This window comes from Zootoca vivipara, chromosome 8 (genome assembly GCF_965207765.1).
Source record: "Zootoca vivipara chromosome 8, rZooViv2.hap1.1, whole genome shotgun sequence".
Taxonomy (NCBI): domain Eukaryota; kingdom Metazoa; phylum Chordata; class Lepidosauria; order Squamata; family Lacertidae; genus Zootoca; species Zootoca vivipara.
The window spans coordinates 40,292,574-40,312,337 of NC_142591.1; the positions used below are offsets into that span (position 1 = coordinate 40,292,574).

At 39.7% G+C, this 19,764-nt stretch overlaps 1 protein-coding gene and 1 long non-coding RNA gene across 20 annotated transcripts in view; one reads left to right on the forward strand and one right to left on the reverse strand.

The window, feature by feature from the left end:
- The first annotated feature begins 3,102 nt into the window (after positions 1–3,102).
- On the forward strand, positions 3,103–17,252 carry LOC148684824 (uncharacterized). Its single transcript, XR_015951453.1, has 2 exons — positions 3,103–3,239; positions 16,881–17,252. It is a non-coding gene; the product is annotated as an uncharacterized LOC148684824 (long non-coding RNA).
- Positions 4,340–19,764, reverse strand: part of PTPRM (protein tyrosine phosphatase receptor type M) — a 416,336-nt gene continuing 400,911 nt past the window's right edge. For 10 of the 19 annotated variants that reach the window (XM_035126005.3, XM_035126003.3, XM_088675350.1 and 7 more), the window contains 10 exons: positions 19,592–19,708; positions 19,111–19,265; positions 18,606–18,741; positions 17,297–17,446; positions 16,908–17,081; positions 15,118–15,249; positions 10,542–10,667; positions 9,347–9,510; positions 6,114–6,249; positions 4,340–5,140 (listed from right to left, as the gene is read on the reverse strand). In XM_035126005.3, coding sequence (XP_034981896.2) covers positions 5,087–5,140; positions 6,114–6,249; positions 9,347–9,510; positions 10,542–10,667; positions 15,118–15,249; positions 16,908–17,081; positions 17,297–17,446; positions 18,606–18,741; positions 19,111–19,265; positions 19,592–19,708 — 1,344 coding nt within the window. In that variant the 3' untranslated portion in view covers positions 4,340–5,086. Of the gene's footprint in view, positions 5,141–6,113; positions 6,250–9,346; positions 9,524–10,539; positions 10,668–15,117; positions 15,250–16,907; positions 17,082–17,296; positions 17,447–18,605; positions 18,742–19,110; positions 19,266–19,591; positions 19,709–19,764 lie in introns of all 19 variants that reach the window. The other 9 variants (XM_088675354.1, XM_088675351.1, XM_088675348.1 and 6 more) reach the window with 1 other exon arrangement.

A 19,764-nucleotide genomic window follows, 5' to 3' on the forward strand; every position in this document is an offset into this window, starting at 1 on the left:
CGCTACTGCTTTTCCCATGTGGGGAGGGGGGGGGGCTGCCACAAGAACCTGGAAGCTGATGCTGCAGCCATGAGACCTGGTAAACCGTGTGACCCTGGCTTTGGCAGGTGTGGGTGGCAATGGGCGTGGGAGACAGCAACTTCCCATTTCGCCTCAGGTGGCAAAATGGGACAGGCCATCTCTGATCAGGAGAGAGGCAAGGGAAGTGCAACCCTGCTGGTTGTGCTTGGCATCAAGCATGACATCCTTCTGTTCAGTGGAAGGTGGAAACATGGTGTTATTTACAGGATCACTACCAAAAAGAAGCATTGGGGGATTTCTGCTTAGTGAGGTAGGAGAGCTGAAAATAATGCCAATATATTTCACATCTGGCAACCTCTTAGAGCAAAACCAGGAGGCTTTGTTTGGTCAGAATTGAATATACATTTCCAGAGTTAATGCTAAATACATTACTTCTGGTAAAATAACATTGCCCGTCCCTTCAGAACGGCGCTCGCCTATCTCTTAGGACCAGCTGACCCATGTTCGTCTGCTGTTTCATCACCGTTGTGCCAGAAGCGGTTTAGTCATGCTGGCCACATGACCTGGAAAGCTGTCTGTGGATAAACACTGGCTCCCTCGGCCTGAAGCAAGATGAGCGCCTCTGACTCGACTTAACTGTCCAAGGGTCCTTTATCTTTACCTTACTTCTGGTAAATGAGCCACCCTAGCCCCTAGAAGGCCGTGGAAAACTCTCCCTGGCCTTTTAGAAGTGCATTGGTTGCCAGATGTGATTTTTTCAGCTCTCCAACACTACTTGCTTGGCCTATGGCTATTATACTGCAGGGATTCATTCCACGTACTCTTTTAACAGCTATATGGAGCTTCGAGGTAAGGTCATCCGATTTGGGTAAGGTACCATGTATGCTGAGGACACACAGTTCTTTCTGCCTCCATTCCATCTGAATCAGGTGCAGCAGTGCAGATGGTAGACCAGTGCCTGGAAGCAGTAATGGCCTTTATGAGGGGAGGGCTAACAAAATGAGAATGAATCCTTAAAAAGACAGAGGCACTCTTGGTTGGTGGTTCATGTATTTTGAAAGTGGAGAAAGAACCTGTTATGGGCAGATTTGCACTCCCCTTGAAGGAGCAGACACATAATTTTGGATCCAGGTTTGTAATGGAAAACCCAAATGGCTGCAGTGGTTAAGAGTACCTATCTCCAGCTAGGATTGTTTTGCCAGCTATAGCCATTCCTGGATTGGGATAGCCCTGCCACAGTGATGCATTGTGACTTCGTGGCTAAATTACTGTAATGTGCTCTACATTGGCTTGTCCTTGAAGATGGTTTGGAGGCTGTAGCAGTTGTTGAATGCTGCTGCGAGTATTGACTAGCCTATTATTATATATGGAACTCATAGAAAGGTGGGGGTCAAGTGACTTTGTCATTTTGCCCATTGTGAAACAAACTGGTAACATCCGCTCTTGAGCTCTTATGCATGCACAGGTACAAACATACCTGTGTGCATGCCCAATATGGAAAAAAGGTAGTAGAGGGCAAGGGATGGAGTGGAAGGATACAATCTGAAAAATCAGTTTGTGGAATAGCATTTTTGGCTGGAAGCACCCCATTTCTTCTTTAGCTCCCAAGTACAGGAGGAAGAATACAAATAGCACTGGCTTCAAGTGTGTGCTTCTGATACAAATTAAGACAAGTTAAGCTGTTTTGGCAGCAAAGGTCAACTCTTTTTAAGTCTAATTTGGCAGGTCCCTTGCAGGCATTTGATACAAAACCCGCAAGGACTAAAGGACACAGAGTCAGAAATCTGATAATTAAGCCTTCAAGGGCCTGTATCAGATTCACTTCTTTTTCTCAGGTGGGAAGCTTCTACCTGCCTTGCATCATGAAGTATTTCACACCCAGCTAGGATCTATATATATTGACTGCCATACTTTTACAAACCAGAATTGCTAAGAGATGTAATAAAATAACCAGTTTAATTTGTGTTATATTTTGGAGAAAGTTTGAGCAGAAGCTATACAGATAATATATACAGATAATATATTCCAGCAATGTACATTTTAAGTGGAGCAGACTAGATCCTTGCCCTACTGCCATGCCAACCATGCTTGCCAGTTGTATGTCCAAATATAGTTGTGGCCTATTTTCAACCCACAAATGTGTATAATCTGTCCTCATTCCCAACACATATGAGCTGGAACCTGTGACTGCTTCTGTAAAATCTGAAGTACAAGTTCAAATGTGCAGGTACTGTTCAGCTTATTTGTTTTCTGAGAGTCTGCTCCCAGCTTAGAGTGTTTTTAGTCAATGAATGAAAAATGACTGGCATTTTGAAAAGAAGATCTAGCGAAATAGAAAGTCAGAGTCACACACCAGTGTCTAGTGAAGCAACTTTTTGGTTACTTTTTCAGTCTTCTCTGCCCTGTTGGTTGCCACTCTTGACTGACGTTAACACTTCTTCTTTAAAATCGGTGTTATACAGATAGCAATTTTTCATTAAAGTTCTGAGGCCTCAGCTTCAGGATGCTTAGGATTATTTCCATTTCCAGGTACATTTTCTTCTGTTAGAGAAGAACTACAAGAAGCTATTGTTAGCTTCCGGAAGCAAGATGTCGAGTCTGGGTGGGACCCTTCCTTGTAAAATGATTTTTTAATAACCAGGAAAATCTGTGCATTAGAACAAGGGTTGCTCTAATATGAGTGCAATTAGTCAAGAAAGTGTCCTGCAGGGATAGAACCTGGAAAAAGTTATTAATGGAACAAGTTAAGTTTTCAAACACAGAAAAGGTACAGATAAGAGGGTTTTCTCCCTTTTTGGCTGAAATATTATTGAAAACTGGTTCTTATTATGGTAGAGGGTTTATCCTTCTTAGTAATCACCAACAGCTACACTGCAATTACCTTCCCAGTTAGTCATGAGAGTGTAATGTCAAAATGACTCAAAGCATTTAGTTGGAAATTTCACTTACTATGCTCCATAAAAGAGTTTTAACATTAGATATCGTGCAGGATAACATATTTTAACAATAATGGTTACATGATTTTGTAAGCACAAACAAGGATACACTATCACTTTAATATATGTTTTTTCTCTCCCTTAGTGTAACCTGATTGACCAGAATTCAAACTGGGAGCTGGCGGGGACTCCTGTCATACTCCAGCCGCCTAGTCATGTGTTGCTCCTGGGTGCTTGTGGTCCGATGCAACAGGCTGCAACTGCCGCCCACATTGGAACCAGGTAAGAAAGGCCATTTTCTCTCTCTCTGATTAGGACCACAAAACATATAGTGAGGTGGGAAGCACTCTGCACAGATTCAAGCTTTGTACACATCATACATTTGAAGCAGATGGCTTCACCTAAAGAATCCCAGATTCTTTACCTTTACCCTTTTTGCAGCTGATTTGCCAGCTCTGGCTGCTCCTGGACAGATATAATATTGCCACAAGGACCAAAGCCCTTGTAGTTTCTGACTGAACCACTGTAATGCACTCAGTGTTGGGGATGGTCTTGAAGACGGTCTGGAAACTTCTGCTTGGGTGGGGATAGCCCATTAGGAGCATGTTTAACACCTAACATCACATACTAGGGGTTTGTAACAGTTTTGGATTTGGGGCTTGTCAAAGGTGAAGTGGGGTTTGTAAAAGGTGATACAAGTCAAAGCAGTGGCTCTTGAAGCGATTCGATTCATGGTGTTTGGTGATCCAGATGTGATCCAGATCCAGATTTAGCAAAACTAAATGTTTTTAAGGCTACCGTATAAGGAAACCAGCAGGGAAGGGTGACAGGGGAAGGGAAAGCAAATGCCATAGGAAAAGCTTGTAATTAGAAGGAATGATTTTACCCAGAAAGTTAATCGCTTTTAGTTCTTCTCTTCCTCCACCCGCAAATTAAAGATTATAATAATATCGTAATATATTTATTTATATCCCCACCTCATTCCTTGACAGGCGGCTTAGTTACAGATAACTAGCACAAAAGTTATTGGACCCATTTGTAATTTGGCAGGTTTCTTACGCAGGGAAAATATTATTTGACTGAAGATAGCTGGTTTTTGGAATGTTATGTACAGAGGAAATGTATACATGTTCAAATGCTGAGCTATGACCGCTCAGAATCAGAATGTCCAACTTTGCCACAGTAATGTAATCATTTGAAAGCCTTGTACAAAGTTAAGCTGAAGGCAGTTCCATGCCATGGCAGTCTATTTATTAAATGAGATTGTATTGTATATGTAATTATTTATTAAGCTGAGAAGCCAGACAGAGTAAACAAATGTTTACAGTATAATACATTAAGCATTTTCAGGGTTTAATAAAAATGATTGTCACTCACTGTGCTTCACAAAAGATTTCTTTTTAATGAATAAATAATTTGATGAAATCAAAAAAATATTTACAATATAAACAAATGGGGAAAAGCTTTGGATATATTAATCTGATCATCCTGTATTTTTTCCATTTTCTTAATGGAAAGTCTGTCAAGTCTCTCCTTTCTGAAACAATACAAGTTGGACAGAAAATACAATTCAGCAAAGTTAATGCGGTTTGTTTGTGTAGCTATTAGTTAGGTTGAAGCTACAAATGCTTTGTTTTATTAGGAGCAAATAGGATACAAATGTAACTAAAATACATTATCAAAATGCTAGACTGCATTCTCCACAGAACAAAAATGTACACTATAGTCTCTGACAACAACAGAGGATCACTGCCAACAAAAAAGTACAACAGAAAAGTACAAATTTCTTCATTAGAATAGAATTGTGCTCTTTAATTTACCAGGTGACTAGACTGGTATATCAAGTTGATGGATTTATATGATAGTGGTTTCCAATCACTGAAGTGCATTTTTTGTGTTACTGTGGGATTTGTAGGTGTCTCAAGCAACGGCCATACTGTGGGAAATGGGCAGTGCAAGCATTTAATTTTTTTTGGAAAGACGCTCTTGGGCTCTTAAAAAGAGCCAGTACAAAGCAATATAAGCATAACACTGAGAAGTGCCCTTCTCATACACACAGATATCATGAAGCAACTTGCTTTGATTGTGGTAGTGAAAGGTTTTGATTCCTCCCAGCACTATTTGCACCATCAGCCAGAATTCAAGTACTCCAAAGCCACTTCATAGCAGAATTTATATTGATCCTGGAAAATCAAAACATGAAAACAATGTCAATTGCAGCAAGGACTAAATCAAGGACACCAGTTATACTTACATAGTACAAATTTCTGAGCAGATTAGTTGTATACATGGTTAATGTTCATCAGTTTAAAACCCTATTGAATTGGCAATAAGATTATTCACATAAACAAATAAATAAGTAGAACACTTGGATATTTCTATTACAGAAAAGTGATAGAACAGAGGGAAGGAAAGAGCCATATATACTGTGAGCTCTTTGGAAGAAGGGTAAAATAAATATGAACCAAACACTGAAATCACAATGACCAAGTTCTTGTTTAGCTATCCAAATGCCCTTTTAGCAGGATGCATCGATGCTTCCTTACACTACTGATGAACAAAGTAGACCATAAAACCCTGCTTTGCGATGTCCTATATAGTTTTTATATAACAGCAGCTGGCATTTCAGCAATTCTACATATAAGAAGTTCCATAAAACACTCTACAAGGAAATAATTGCTCTTGGCCCTTTGTTTCTGAACTCTTTTAATCCTTCTGCAAGATAGAAGAGCCATAATTAAATGCAATACTCTGAATGTCAAACTGAAATTCACAGTCTTGATAAATATTAGGAGATTAAGCTATTTATAAAATATATAATTTGAAAATCTGGCATTTCATTTTACATGACTATTATTTCTGCCATACAAAGGCTGTTCTCCATGTGGATTGCACTGCCAGAAAGGGAAATTAATAAGGATGTTCTGTTGAAAGTTGAAAGTTTTCACAAAAAACCTAGCATACACTGAACAAGTCTCCTTGGGAGGAAAGCAATGTAAAATACTTTTACAAGCCAAGTGATTTCATTATCCCCTTTAGAAAACAACAGGCTTGCTTTTATGAACAGCTCTCAGTTTAAATCTCAAAAATGTCACTGTGCCTTATGATAATAAGAATTTCCCCTCCTACTTAGTAGAGTAGTTTAAAAGCTCATACCAGAAGGTCCACCATGTTAGGCTTATTATTCCTCAAGGTCTTCACAGCATGGAAAACATCAACAGCCCTCTGGTGTCGCAGCATTTCACAAACAATACTGATTGCACAAAATGTCCCACTGCGGCCACCTCCATTTCTGCAAGAAAAGCAATGACTTGATTATTTTGTAGCTTTGTGAATTATTTCCCCTTAATAGTACATGTGGGTCTTCCCCCCACCCCCACCCCAAAACTCCAGTATGACATATGTTGATGTGCCAATCCACCTGGATTGTGATAAGGACAATATTTGAGGGTTCACAGAACATCTACTGCATTTAAGTCCCAAAGCCTGATTTCAGGCATGGGCTTTTTTTGTGTAGCGCTGAAACTACCGTATCTTTTATTATTTTCTTGGCTATTGCTTCTAAACACCACCAGCCTATTTCACAAGGTGGGTGTTGGGAATTTTTGTGACAGTCTTGTTATTGAAGCAATCGCTGGCTAGAATGGTTACCAGATATTTTTCAATGAATCCGGGGACACTTTTCCTTTTTTAAGCTGAGTAGCAACAGGGAGTCATTAGTGGGGATGGAGAAGCAAAATACCCTGGGCCCAAGCACACATGCAAATCTCGAGCCTTCCCCAATGATCTGCCCCCTTCCCCCTTTGTTTTGACAGTTCAGAAGAGGCTTGGGAGTCACAGGCAGGCAGGCATTGCCCAGGAAGGGCGCAAGGCGTGTGGTTTCTCTGCCAGGCAAGGTGCAAAGCCCTCCTTTCGCACCCTATGAAACATAAATGCACAGTTTTTAAAAAATTGGGCAACGCCCACCCACCCACGACTCCTGAGCCTCCCCTGATCAGTCAAAACATAGTGGGAAAGGGGCAGGAGATCTGTACCCCCGGATGTCCCCAGTTCCCATTTGGCAGTGGCGGCGGCAGGCTCAGCAGCCCAGAGCCAGCCTGATAGCACAGTTGGCTCTGGCTGGCTGCTCACTGCCCGCTGCATGGCGCCCGCCATTTTCTCTCTCCAGAAGTCCCCATATGATGTGTTGCGCACAAGACACATCATATGGGGACTTCCAGCGAGGAAAAATGGCGGGCGTCATGGCAGCGAGCAGGTCCTGAAGCCAGCCAGAGCTAACTGTGCTATCAGGCTGACTCTGGGCTGCTGAGGCTGCCGCTGCCACATTTCCTGGGGGCAGATTTGCCAATCTGGGGACATTCCAGGGATGGAGTTTGTCCAGGGACTGTCCCCGGGAACGTCTGGTAACCCTAGGCTAGACCATATCTACATGTGGAAATGCAAAGTTCACACATGTCTTGGAAGGGAACTAAATGGTTATGTGCCTTCCAGGTTCTTAACAACTGAAGAACAAACTTACAATTATTTATAAAAATGAAATTCAAATGGATTTTTTTTTAAAAAAATCCTTAACTCTTCCAGTACAAGAAAATATATAAAATGGTCCAGATCAAAGTGAAGTCCACCTGTTGGTCTTATTTCTTGTAGATATGAAACCTCATTAATTCCACTTTATCTGATTATGTTTTAACTCATTGCCTCCAGAGAGCCTCTAGCAGTCCAGAGTAAAAGCAATGGGCTAAATGGACAAATATTTTGAGCTTGGATAAAACAGTTTCCTATGTTCTAATGTTTCGTACTAACACAATTGATCAGCATCAGATTATGTCTGGATTTATTTAGCTGAACTACCCTCATTTTGATGCAATTTCTAATTGCTCAATGTTCTAAAAACCTACACACTACTGAAGGTATGAGAGATTCCCAAACTTCTTATTTTTGTCTTGTGGAAATTTTCAGAAGAATCTCTCTCCTTCTTGAAACTCTATTATTTCCAAAGCTATTCTAATCAGCATCTTTAGACTCCACTTCATTGAAAATAATAAACCTTAATAATTACCAGAGTGCAGACTAGTTAGCTTGCAGCTTTTTAAAGCTAGAACTCACAAATGGTTGATTTTCAAAGGAAGTGACAATATGGCACATCTGTCACATCCAGGCAGCATGAAAAGAATGTTCCCTGCTGCCAAATAAGGGATGATATTGTGCCATTCTTTTGAGCATTTTAATTAAAATTAAGTCATTTAAAAGGATTATGTTGGACGGTTTCCCCCACTTTCTGTGCTGCCTAGAAGTGATGTATAGGCGTGTGTGCATGAGATGTGGTACAGCCATTTAATATCACGAATAATTGAGAGAGATGCTATCAATTTGCATTTTAAAAGGACCTCCCAGATATGGATCTCAAACCATTAATAAGCAAAACCTCACAAGATTAGGAATTATAATTTCTATTCAACAGGTGGGAAAACTAATCACCATGATCGGGGGGGGGGGGAGTAATAATTTTGGGGGGGACCAAAGCAAGCAGTTTTAAACCCCCCAACAATGATACCGTACAGTTCTTAGGAAGCGGAGTGGGACAGAGATGAAAGTGAAAAGTCAGTGCTTGGTAGAAGTAAGGGATGAGGAGATTTTAAAAAAAGCTGTAGTAGAGCAAGAGTGATATCTTGAGGTGTGGTGGTTACGCTTGATGAATAAAGGCAAAGAAAGAAACTGAAATACAGTATCATATCATTATACAAACCCTTGGAATAATGTGTACTGTTGTTATTGTAATAATAATTCAATTTCTATACTGCCCTTCATTCAAAGATCATAGCCTGTACAATATAAAAACACCAAAACATATAGCATAAAAACTATTCCTATTTTTCTATAAAAAGTACTGGAACTCTCTTATCTAGTCCATTACAGAGGCAAGATAAAGGTCCAGCACATCCACTACCACACCTACAGATGTAAAGGAGGAGTCAACAGCATATTGCTGACAATGTACTCCAAGATGTTTCATGTAGCTGTTCTATATCATGGGGGATAAGAGCAACCCTGAGGAATCCACATTGAAGGCTCCACAGGGCTGAAGAGCATTCTCCAAGCATCACCCTCTGGAAACGACCATCCAAGTAGGACTGGAACCACCACAAAGTGGTGAAACCCACTCTGAGCTTGGACAAGCCACTCCAGAAGGATACCATGGTTGATGGTATTGAAAGTCACTGAGAAGTCAAGGAGAATTATGGTAACATGGGCACATTTCCCCTGTTTCTCTCCCAACAGAGGTCATCATACAGCGTAACCCAAGCAGTTTCTGTGCCAAAACCAGGCCTAATAGTTGTCTTTTTTTTCTTCCTTAAAGCCATGTAAGCTAGTGGCCAATATTCACTTACAAGCAATGGACGACTGTACGGCCTTCACCTCCATTGTATTCTTCCTGCCATTTGTCTACCTGACGTATGAGTTTCAGAAAAGAACGTTTGGATACAGGAGTGTCTCTATACATGGGCCATCCTAGGAACTGAAATTGCTGCACCATTCGATAGCCGTCCTGGGGCTGTGGGGACCCAACCAGTAGAAGAATAAAAAGACAGCATTATTTATTCTACATCCAAATAATATATACATTACATGCTCTCATCAACAGTGATTATTAAAGCAGATTACTGCTTGTTATTTGCTACAGGAATTCACATTTGGGAGTTATGACTCTGAATCTCAGAGAGATATTAAGATGATGTTCTAAACAGCTGAATATACAAATATACTAGAGTGGAACAATGGTACAGCTGCAAGAGCCAATATTATAGCAATCACCAGCTTGCAAAGTGAAATTTGCAATATAGCTCCAATTATGGCTGCCCTTTTTATATGCTCATCATTTTCAAATTTTCAGAATGAACTTTCGTTGTGTGATGACTGATTGTTAATATGCCAAATAAAGACCCACATATTCAGAATAACATCACTTCATTAGCGTCTCTCTCTCCAAAGACACATTTTAGAAAGGGAAGAAAATGTTTTCTCATTCTTGACAATCCTACATATTCAATAATCCTGATTTACATTTCTGAATGCTGTGAGATAAAAAAGTTTTAATTGGCACTTTGGATTTGAAAAATATCTAAAAGAGGTTTCAAAACACTTGCCTTTTAAGCTGTATCTTGCAACCCTGGGGTGTGCAAATATTCAAAACCTCAAGTTCTAATATGCCCCCTTAATTTTTGAAAACTATCTACATATATCACCATGTAAAAAAGCTTGTCAATTTTGTCCCTCTCATTACTAAGCACAATAATTTTAAAAGAAAACTCTGAAAGAAGGGCTGAGTAGACTTCTACAATATTTTCTTAAGTAGGAGGTAGTAGATGATTATTGTTAAGCTAAGTAGGCCTTTTCTGAGTATTGCATTCTGAGCATACAATTTTACATGTAAAAAGTTTATAAGTTTCAATTTAACATCAGTTGCAATACAAATGAACTCAATAAAGCTACAAACCATAATTATTATTATTTGTTATAAATCCACATGTGAATTAGGTTTTTTGACCATCTTCCAAGAAACAAATAACTGAATAAGGTCCTTACTCTTGCTGCATTATAAATTCGGAATATCCGGCTGATAATGTCCTCTTCTAAATCAGCAGAAACAAACTCCACCTGAATAGGACCATGTCGATGAACTCCATTTTCAGGCCAATATTGTGGACACAACTGTAGAACAAAAATATCAATAAACACATAGACATATTATCTACAAAATATGTTTCAGCATGTTGCCCTATAGCTTAATCCACTGGCTTTCACATGTGAACAGGTGGTCCAATGTGCCCAAAGAGCTCCATAGAAGAATGGGTGCCCTGTTGGGGAATGCTCCAAATGCTAAATCACTTCCAAGCATTAAAGAGTAGAGATGAGGAAGAAGTTTGATTTAGTTCAAATTTGAAGGTGAACCTACCTAATTTGCCCTTTCTGAAATAATACACAAACCAAAGGACAGCCTTCCTTTTCTCCAAAATCCACCACACAGTTTTCTGGCCAGGTAATGTGTACTAAAATGTAAAAACTAGCGTAGTGTTCAAATAAATGCATATATTATTTGGGGGAAGGGGTCAGGCAAGTTTCTTTGAAAAGGAAGACCAGATGGCTACTTCAGTGCCATTTCAAAGGGATGAGCTGGGTTGCAATAGCTGCATCTAAGTGACAAACATCCAAAAGGGCAGTGTGTGTGTGTGGGGGGGGGGGGCTAGAGAGTTGCAGTCTGAGTGAGCTGTAAGGAGATGCTGGCGACAGAGCATCCAAAGCTTTGACTAACAAAGAGGTGTCAATGCTGTGAGCCCTTCCATCCTATGCTCAGGTGGTATATGTGTGTGAACAAAACCATGTATCTTAAAAGACACCAGGATCTCTGCTGACCTTTCTTCCAAGAAAACTGAGCCCTGGGTAAATGCACAACTCTCACCGCCTGTCAGATGGCATGCAACAGTATGCCACTACAGAGCTTCATATGAATACTGGATCCCCACTAGAGCTATGGATCACAACTTATTTTGCAGGCTTCCAACAAAAAGTCAGCATTTTAAGCCTTAATATATTGTTTGTTACAATGTTACAAAACTTTTGCCGAACCACACAGGAACAATTCTCATTCTCACATAGTACTATCTTGCTCAGAGTTACACATACTGTATATAGGTTCCATGGAGATCAGTGGGTATATAACTGATGTACAACCCTTTTACTAGACTTTTATTTGTGTTTATTTATTTACAGCATTTCTGGAGCCCTTTCAATGAAATGATAAAAAAATCTAATTATAACTGTATAAAATCAATAATTTAAAAATGCACACCAGCTGCAACAAACACTCAGGCTAATTCCTAAATGTCTGGCAGAACAACCAAAAAAAAAAAAACCAAAGAAACTTCCACCTGTTTCTGAGAAGCATCCAGGGAAGTACACAGATGGATTTCTCTGAGGAGAGCATTCTATCTAGGGTAGTCATATTGGAGGTCCCTGGAGATATTTGAGCACAATGTAGACCTTAGGTCAGAACCTGTTTTTGAATTGGGTTTGGTTTAGTCCAACTATACCCATCTTCTTTTATACAATTTTGCCCTAGTATTGCTTGCTGCTAAATTCTTAAACCTTTTCGGCATTTGGAGTGACAGATTTCTGACATTAAACATCAGTTTAGCAATAGCCTGTGACAGCATGCAATGGTGCTGTCAAACACCTCAACATGTTGGGCATTATTTGAGGCGCACACACCAGCAGAAGCCCAGTCTCTACCCCCAAGGTATGATAAACAGTTCATAGCTGGAAACTGAACCCTATCCGTTACTAAATTCCCAGAGGCAACATTTTGCTCTCAGTTCACCACTACTGGATAATACCAGAGCTGCCTGGAAGTTTTGCTGATTTTTATATTTGTGAATGTCTTGTTTCTCATTTGAAAACTTGTCCCAGAAAGTTTAAGAATGGGAAATAGTAGCCAGAGGGGCTCATAGACATTACAGAGCTGTATTCTGGTTGATTTACGTGTCAGATAACGATGTGTAGGTTGAACAGTCTTACAGGGCTGTTTAATCCTTCATCTTCCAATATTCCCAGAAATCAATTTATAAGTGAGCTATGGATTCTTTAATAGAAACAGACATACCTGACACAGCGGGAAAAAAAAAAGGAGGGCTTCCAAGGGATGTATTTACTCAGGACTTCTCCTGGGTAAGGCTTGGGAACAATAGTGAAGTGACAAAAGGAAACTTTTCCTGCTCATGAGGACTGTGTTCGTATTAGGACTTTTCGAACATAATACTAAACTATTAATTTAGCTTTAAGTGTATGAACAAAATGTTTTTAGTATGTTTTGGTAACCAATCTAATGAATAGCCTGTGTGATGGATGCAATATAGTGATAAAGGAGTTATTTAAAATTAAAAGTGTAAATGAATGTTATGATTGCTCTTTCCCTTTCCGCATCCTTTTTACCCTTTGAATACTGAGTTGAATCTGTTAATTAAAATCTTGTAACTGACACTGGTGAAAGTACCAGAGCAGATGTACTACCCGAGAGCAAGCATGCCCCAGTAGTTTTTAAAGGCAGCTAAGATCAATGGGAAGCTAAAACAGCTTAGTGCTCTTGTATATTCAAAGCAGGGAGCAGATATTCAAATGTGCGTTTTAGTGGCAGCTAAAAGTCTAGGTCCCTGGAGCCTTTCCTCTTTCACTCTGAAAAACAACCTACCCACGCACAAAAACAAGGGTTTTGCATTTCATATATTTCCCTTGAGATAGGTGAGTGTGGCTGGGGTTTAAAAACGTGAAAGGGGAGTGTCTGCAATTTGTAAATACTGACTTGCATTAGTCATGATTTTCACAAAAATGATAACAAAATTATTCTAGTGCTAATAAAAATACTTTCCTGTAACTATTAAAACTGTTCATGGTGAATCCACTCCAAACACTGCTTAGTTAAAATATTTAATTAAGTAGTACATACCGGTACTATGGGCATGAAATTGTATTAGGAACAGTGGTCAGGAATTATGCATTTTGCATCCATTGTTTGAGTCTTATGCCAAGATGGGCAGCTACCAAAGGAAGGCTGCGGTGGATGCTGTTTTGCAACCACCCAGAGCTCACCATGGTATGCATTCAGAGAAATGATAATCCAGACACTCTTGTGCTCAGATGACAGTGAGGAGTGGAGAGCTGGTGTCCAAAAGATTACTAATTTGAGGGGTGAAAATGATGAGACACTGGGATATCTTTCTGACACCTTCCATCAACCCCAGTGTTTCATCCCTGTTTGAGATGTTAGAGTAGTCTGATGGGGTATATGAACATCCTTTGACATGTTTACTTCCACTGTAGTAAGTTTACAAGGTAATTGACGAGTCAATACAAGTTCTATAGTGGCCCTGTCATACTCAGTCTAGAGAGAGGTGTGTGAAACAAGTCACAGAGGCAGCAGGCAGGGTGTATACACATGAGAAACACGATTAAGAACTGTTTACATTTCTTATTAACTGATGTCATTACTTTCTAATGTTGTTTTATGATTACAAGGTATTATTGTATACTTAGTAGGATATGTTTTCTGCAGAGAAACCTTTTTATAGTATTTTCTGACACTTAAGTAAGTAAAATTAAAATTCTTTGGTTTTCTGAGAGCAGTTTATGTGCTTTTGAATCAAGTATAGACTTAGCAAGCTAAATGTTGTCCAACCACAAAAAATAATAGATTTAAATTCCTCATGCCCCAAAACATATTTTTAAGACCCCTCATTGAAGACCCCCTAAAATGGCATGCCCTACAATATAGCGCATTATCCTCAGATTGATGCATTATATTCCCTGTGTGTGTGTGTGTGTGAATGTTCCAATGGAGATACACATATAATGCCTTATCCAATTAAAAAAAGAAAAGGTTTGACTCTGATCAAGGCTCATTTTCTTCAGAAAGATAATATCAGTTGCAGAAAGTTGCACTTCAACCCCCAAGGAATAGAAGTTGAGCTCATATGCGTAGTATGATGGATAATGTATTGACTCAGATCAGTCAGGCCAAATTTCAAATTTCCCTCTCAACAGTAAGAGCTCAGACCTTGTGTCAGTCACTATTTTTCTTTCTAATCTACTTCACAGGGTTGTTGATAGAATAGCGTGGACTAATTTCTATGCAGAACACACACAAGGTTCCTTGGACAAAAAGCAGGATACAAATATAATAAATAAAACATGATAAAAACATGTAAAATAAGTTAACTAAAAGCTACAACTTTGGGGCTTATCTGTAACTGGTCTATTGACAATTACTCCATTAAACAAATGAATTGTTTCCAGTGTTCCTCCCCAGTACCGCAAATGGAACAGCTGCATAAAAGGAACTGCAACTAAAACCAGCCAACTTTGTTAATGGTCAGAATGGGAATGGGTAATGAGTAACAGTCTGATCTACGGTTCCAACAACCATTTTCTACAACACATTGCCTGAAGGATCTTGGCTTAAAAAGATGCAATATTAGTTAAAATTATGGGGACTAGAGGAGCTAGGTTTAAGCATCAAGTTTTTCACAGCAAGGATCTTTACAAATAATAGAAGACAGTGAGAAGATGCTGGTTATTAAGATGTTTCATTCAGCTTGTTTCTGTGACTTACTTGTGCTGGATCTACATCATTCAGCATAACTATTGATGTGCAGTGGTAGTCTAGAACCAGTCTCCAGAAATCTTTGACGGTGTTTGGTAAAGGATGCTGGGTAACGATAAAAGCTGAAGGCTGCTTATAGCTCTGTAAAACAAGAGAAAACATAATTCCACTGAGCAAAACTGTCAGGATTAAAGCTTTAATAAGAAAGTATCAGCTGCAACAAAGGGCACTCAAGTCTAAGGGCATTAATAGATGACAGCAGTATTGAATAGCTTCAAAACAGCATGGGAGAGAGAAACAGAGGACATGTATAGACGTGTTTATTAGCCGAACTTTACAGGTGAAATCTGATGACTTGCTAGACTTCATGGAAGGGGCTGCAGTTGTTGAATGGATCTGGAATATTCAATGGAGCAATTTTATCTCCACTGGACAGGGACATGGCTGGTTTCAAGATCCCACCTAAACGAATGGAGCCTCAATATACACTGGTATATATCACTCTTGAAATCTGCACATTAAATGAACACTACCAATAGAAGGGGCAAAAGGTGGGTAGAACAGGGGTGTAGTGTGGGAAGAATGGAAACTAGCCAGAACATCTGGTCTGCTCATACTGTATGTTAGAAACAACGAACAGTTTAACTATATATTATGTGGCAATCCTATGGTCCAGTTAAGACGGCCACTATTATGTTAGGGCTAATACAGGAACAACATAGTTGCAAGCCCATGCTCAACTAGCTGCAAAGCCAGAAGTACAACACCTGCAGAAATGAGAGCAAATCTACCAACGCCACCAGCCACTCCCACAGCACCTCTGACACCTTTATTGCCACCCACCAATCATGCGGCTGCATTAGGTATGTGATGACGGCAACCATCAATGGATGTCAATGAAGCAACACTACCTATACACAATCTTTCGGCACACCTTTATTACAATAAGGTTAATCCTCAGATAACATTATATAAATGCATACTACTTTTATTACTCTTTAAAGGATTGCTTTTATGGAAAGTTATTTTAAATGTCTTCATTCTTCTCCAAAGTCTGCTTTCGTGGCATGTGTGACAGCCTTAATTACTGTTGCTCTAAAATGTCAGCGATACTCTACAAATCTCTAGAGAGTGTAAAACATGTTTAAGTATCCTTGTACTGATACCCTATTAGTGCTATTAAAACTTCCATGGCTGCATTTAACTGGAGTGGAGGGAGGAGGGGAGGGAGAAAGAATCATGTTTAGGAAATGTTCACTCATTCAGAAACGAATAGAGTGACTGACGTAATGGCTTGCATTCTACCTATACTAACTGGCAACTATTATTTTCCTTCGTTAATTACTATGAAATTTAGAAGAAAACTAAAACACTGCAGCAAACTTTACATTATGCTGTTTAGTTGACTTAGGCTGCATTGTTCACACAATTACCTAGGAGTAAATCCTATTGTAGAGTAGACATGCACAGGATTGTACTGTTTTTGACATTCTGAATAGCTCTTTCCCCTCTTAGGTGTTATTATAATCAATATTCAAGTACTAGATAAGACATCTAGGCCATTTCATTTGTCAATATTCCCCACCCCCATTTTCTAGCTTTCAGACTTTAAACAATATCTCTAGATACAGATTTGATAAAACAAATCTAGAATATCAAATACCAGTATATCCAAAAGTTTAAAGACTTTTGAAAGGGAGTCATTTTTCAGGAGCAAATTAGAAAAAAATTGAGGCCCCTTTTGCTGAATTTTGTTTTTCTGTATTTTCCAGACTATTAACATCAGGACAGGCACTTACATCCATCAGTGCAGCATTGATGTAGTTACTGCTTTCCCCATCTATTGTGATGAGGAAAGGTAGGCATCTGTCTGGAGGAAGCACATCCATGCACCGATTCTTCTCGTGATTCCGTGGTAAAAGTGCTATGCTGCAATCCTCCACGCGCAGAGTTGGAGTCACCATGTTAAGGGTCTACAAACAACAACAAAACTATATGAAAGGAAGAGCTGCTTGGCAATGAATGTGCCTTCAGAACAGGATTATGGGTATCATTAACTTTAAAAGAGAACCTGTGCTTCAGAGAATAATGGAAAGATTCTGCTCTCACACTTTAAAACAAACAAATAAACCTTGCAATACAAAGGCCATTGTCCTGTTGTGCTTTTAAAAATGTATCCATGGCTTACCCTAAATTCTTCTTTGATCTGGCTTGAATTGGTCTGAGGGTCCAGTTTGTTCATTTCATAATATACAGATCTAACTTGAGAGGCTGGAACAGTGGTATCCCCACACAGACAAGCTTCCAATATTGCATCATGTATGAATACATACTGTTCCTGTAGAAGTAAAGAGATACCCACATAAATGATAGGTTTTTCCCCAATGAAAAATGAAGATCTGAATGTGGTTTTTAGCTTTCAGCTGTTGAAAAACCAACTATAGTATCCATTATCATAGTACGATACTACAGTGTTACATATTTATTGTAATTCACTAAATATGAAGGGCAGGTGTTATTCTACCTTACGACTCTGGACAGCATTAAATTTCCCCTCAGTCCCATTTTTGTTCTCTCCTCCTTGCAGAGAAGTGTATATGCTTTCAGCCCACCACCATCAGTGACCTGACAGCTGCAGCAGGAAATGCACTTCTTCATACAGGGCAGAGCTCACGATGATGGTGTTGATGGCCACCAACTGAGATGGCTTTTAAAAACGATTAGACAATCTCATAGAAGAATGCTGTCAATGAGTACTAGCCTTGATTGCGGCACATTACTTTTCAGGATCAGAGGCAGTATGTCTCTTAGCTCCAGTTGCTGGGGAACAACAGCAGGAGACGTCACGTACTGCATTTATGCTTCCAATAAGGAACTGGCCAGCCACGGTTACTTAATAGAAAACTCTCTACAGTCATATCTCATGTTACGTCAGCTTCATGTTACGTTTTTTCAGGGTTACTTCCAGGTTTTGCTGCTCGCGCATGTGCAGTAGCACTAAATCACACATGCGCACAAGCGCCAAATCGTGCCGTGCACATGCACAGATATGGCACTTCTGGTTGCAGGCTTTTCACGTTGCGAACGGGATTCCGGAACAGATCCTGTTCGCAACTGGAGGTACCACTGTACTGAGTAAATGAGTTTCCTCTACTTGCTGAAGTCTCTCCTTAGGTGTCACTTGTACTGCAAAGTATTTCCTGATCCACCCCCGCCTCACCTTGCCAACAACCCCTATTGCCACCTCTTGTGGTCTCATCCTCCCTACTTCATTTCTCACTCTGTGACCTCTCTTTCCACTTTTACTGTGTCACTCTAATGCATATTATAAGCCTTCTGCATGGCTCCATCTCTATCGGACACAAGCAGCTGATGCTAAATAATGCCAGGAAGCAGCAACAGGGCACATCACCTAAATGAATTTGAATTCTAAAATGAAATGCATTTTTCTTATGCACAAGGAGAGAGACTGGAGCAGGAAAGTGTGATGGGAATACCTCAGTTTGCACCATGTTAACTCTTCGAGACCGAAGCTCTCTGACGCAGTTGTATATATCTACAACACCTTCCCTTTCTGCCATATCTAGCATTATGTCAATCACAATGAAACACCCAGTTCTGCCAGCACCGGCACTGTAAATACAAAAGCACAATTAACATGAGTTAAAAGTTCAGAAAGTGCTAGCAGTTGAACTTGAAAACAGATTCTTGAGTGGCATACATAATGAACATCATTTGAATGTGCCTTAGATATATCATTAGGGGTTTTCAGCAATGTAGCTGACATCTTTCACATTTGAGGTTAACAATTTCTTATTAAGGATGCTATAGATCTTTGTAACCTGTCCACAGACTGCTGTCTGTAATCAGCAGTGGTTGGAAAAAAAATGGCATTCAAATTAACATTGACTACAAACATATTAAATGCTTAAATTAAAGGGATAAAATTAGACAGTGACCTTCTCAACTAGGCATGCCAGGCGGCCTTTCCATTGCACTAACCTGCAGTGTACAACCAGCGGGCCTGCATTTGGTGGGCTTTTGGACTTGACTTGCCGGACGAATCCTAGAAGTCCTGTAGCATGGTAAGGTACACCGTGATCTGGCCAACCTGTGAAGTGGAATTGCCTGATTTCTCGGATTTCATGGGCACCTCTCTGGCCATCCATCGTTGAATAAAAAGAGAAGAAAGGGGAATGGTGCAGAAAGCATTTTAAAAGAGAACAAAAGCAGGAATTCCTTAATGTGGTGCTTCTTAAAACGCAATAGGTATTTAAAGTCCTAACCCCACTTCTATTTCATAAGCCACTGGAGAGGAACATGTTGCTGTTTAAATGGGGGGGGGAAACCTGACCTCACCATTAGGGGGCAGTAGAGTATTACCCACAAAGTAGTTTGGAAAATGGTTTGACTTTAAAGATGTTGCAACTTTAACACAGACATGATTAGAAACATATGAGAAACTATATCTTTAAACACTAACCTTTTCCACGGCAAATGTTCGAATAACATATTCTGCCAGGAGCTCTGTTTCTATTAGAGTAACTTTAATGTCTTTATATATCTCTGTGTCATCCGGCCAGTATTTACAGCACTTGACCTTTTAGAAATAATAAAAAAATTAAAAAATCAAGGTTTATATATATTTCAATTTGA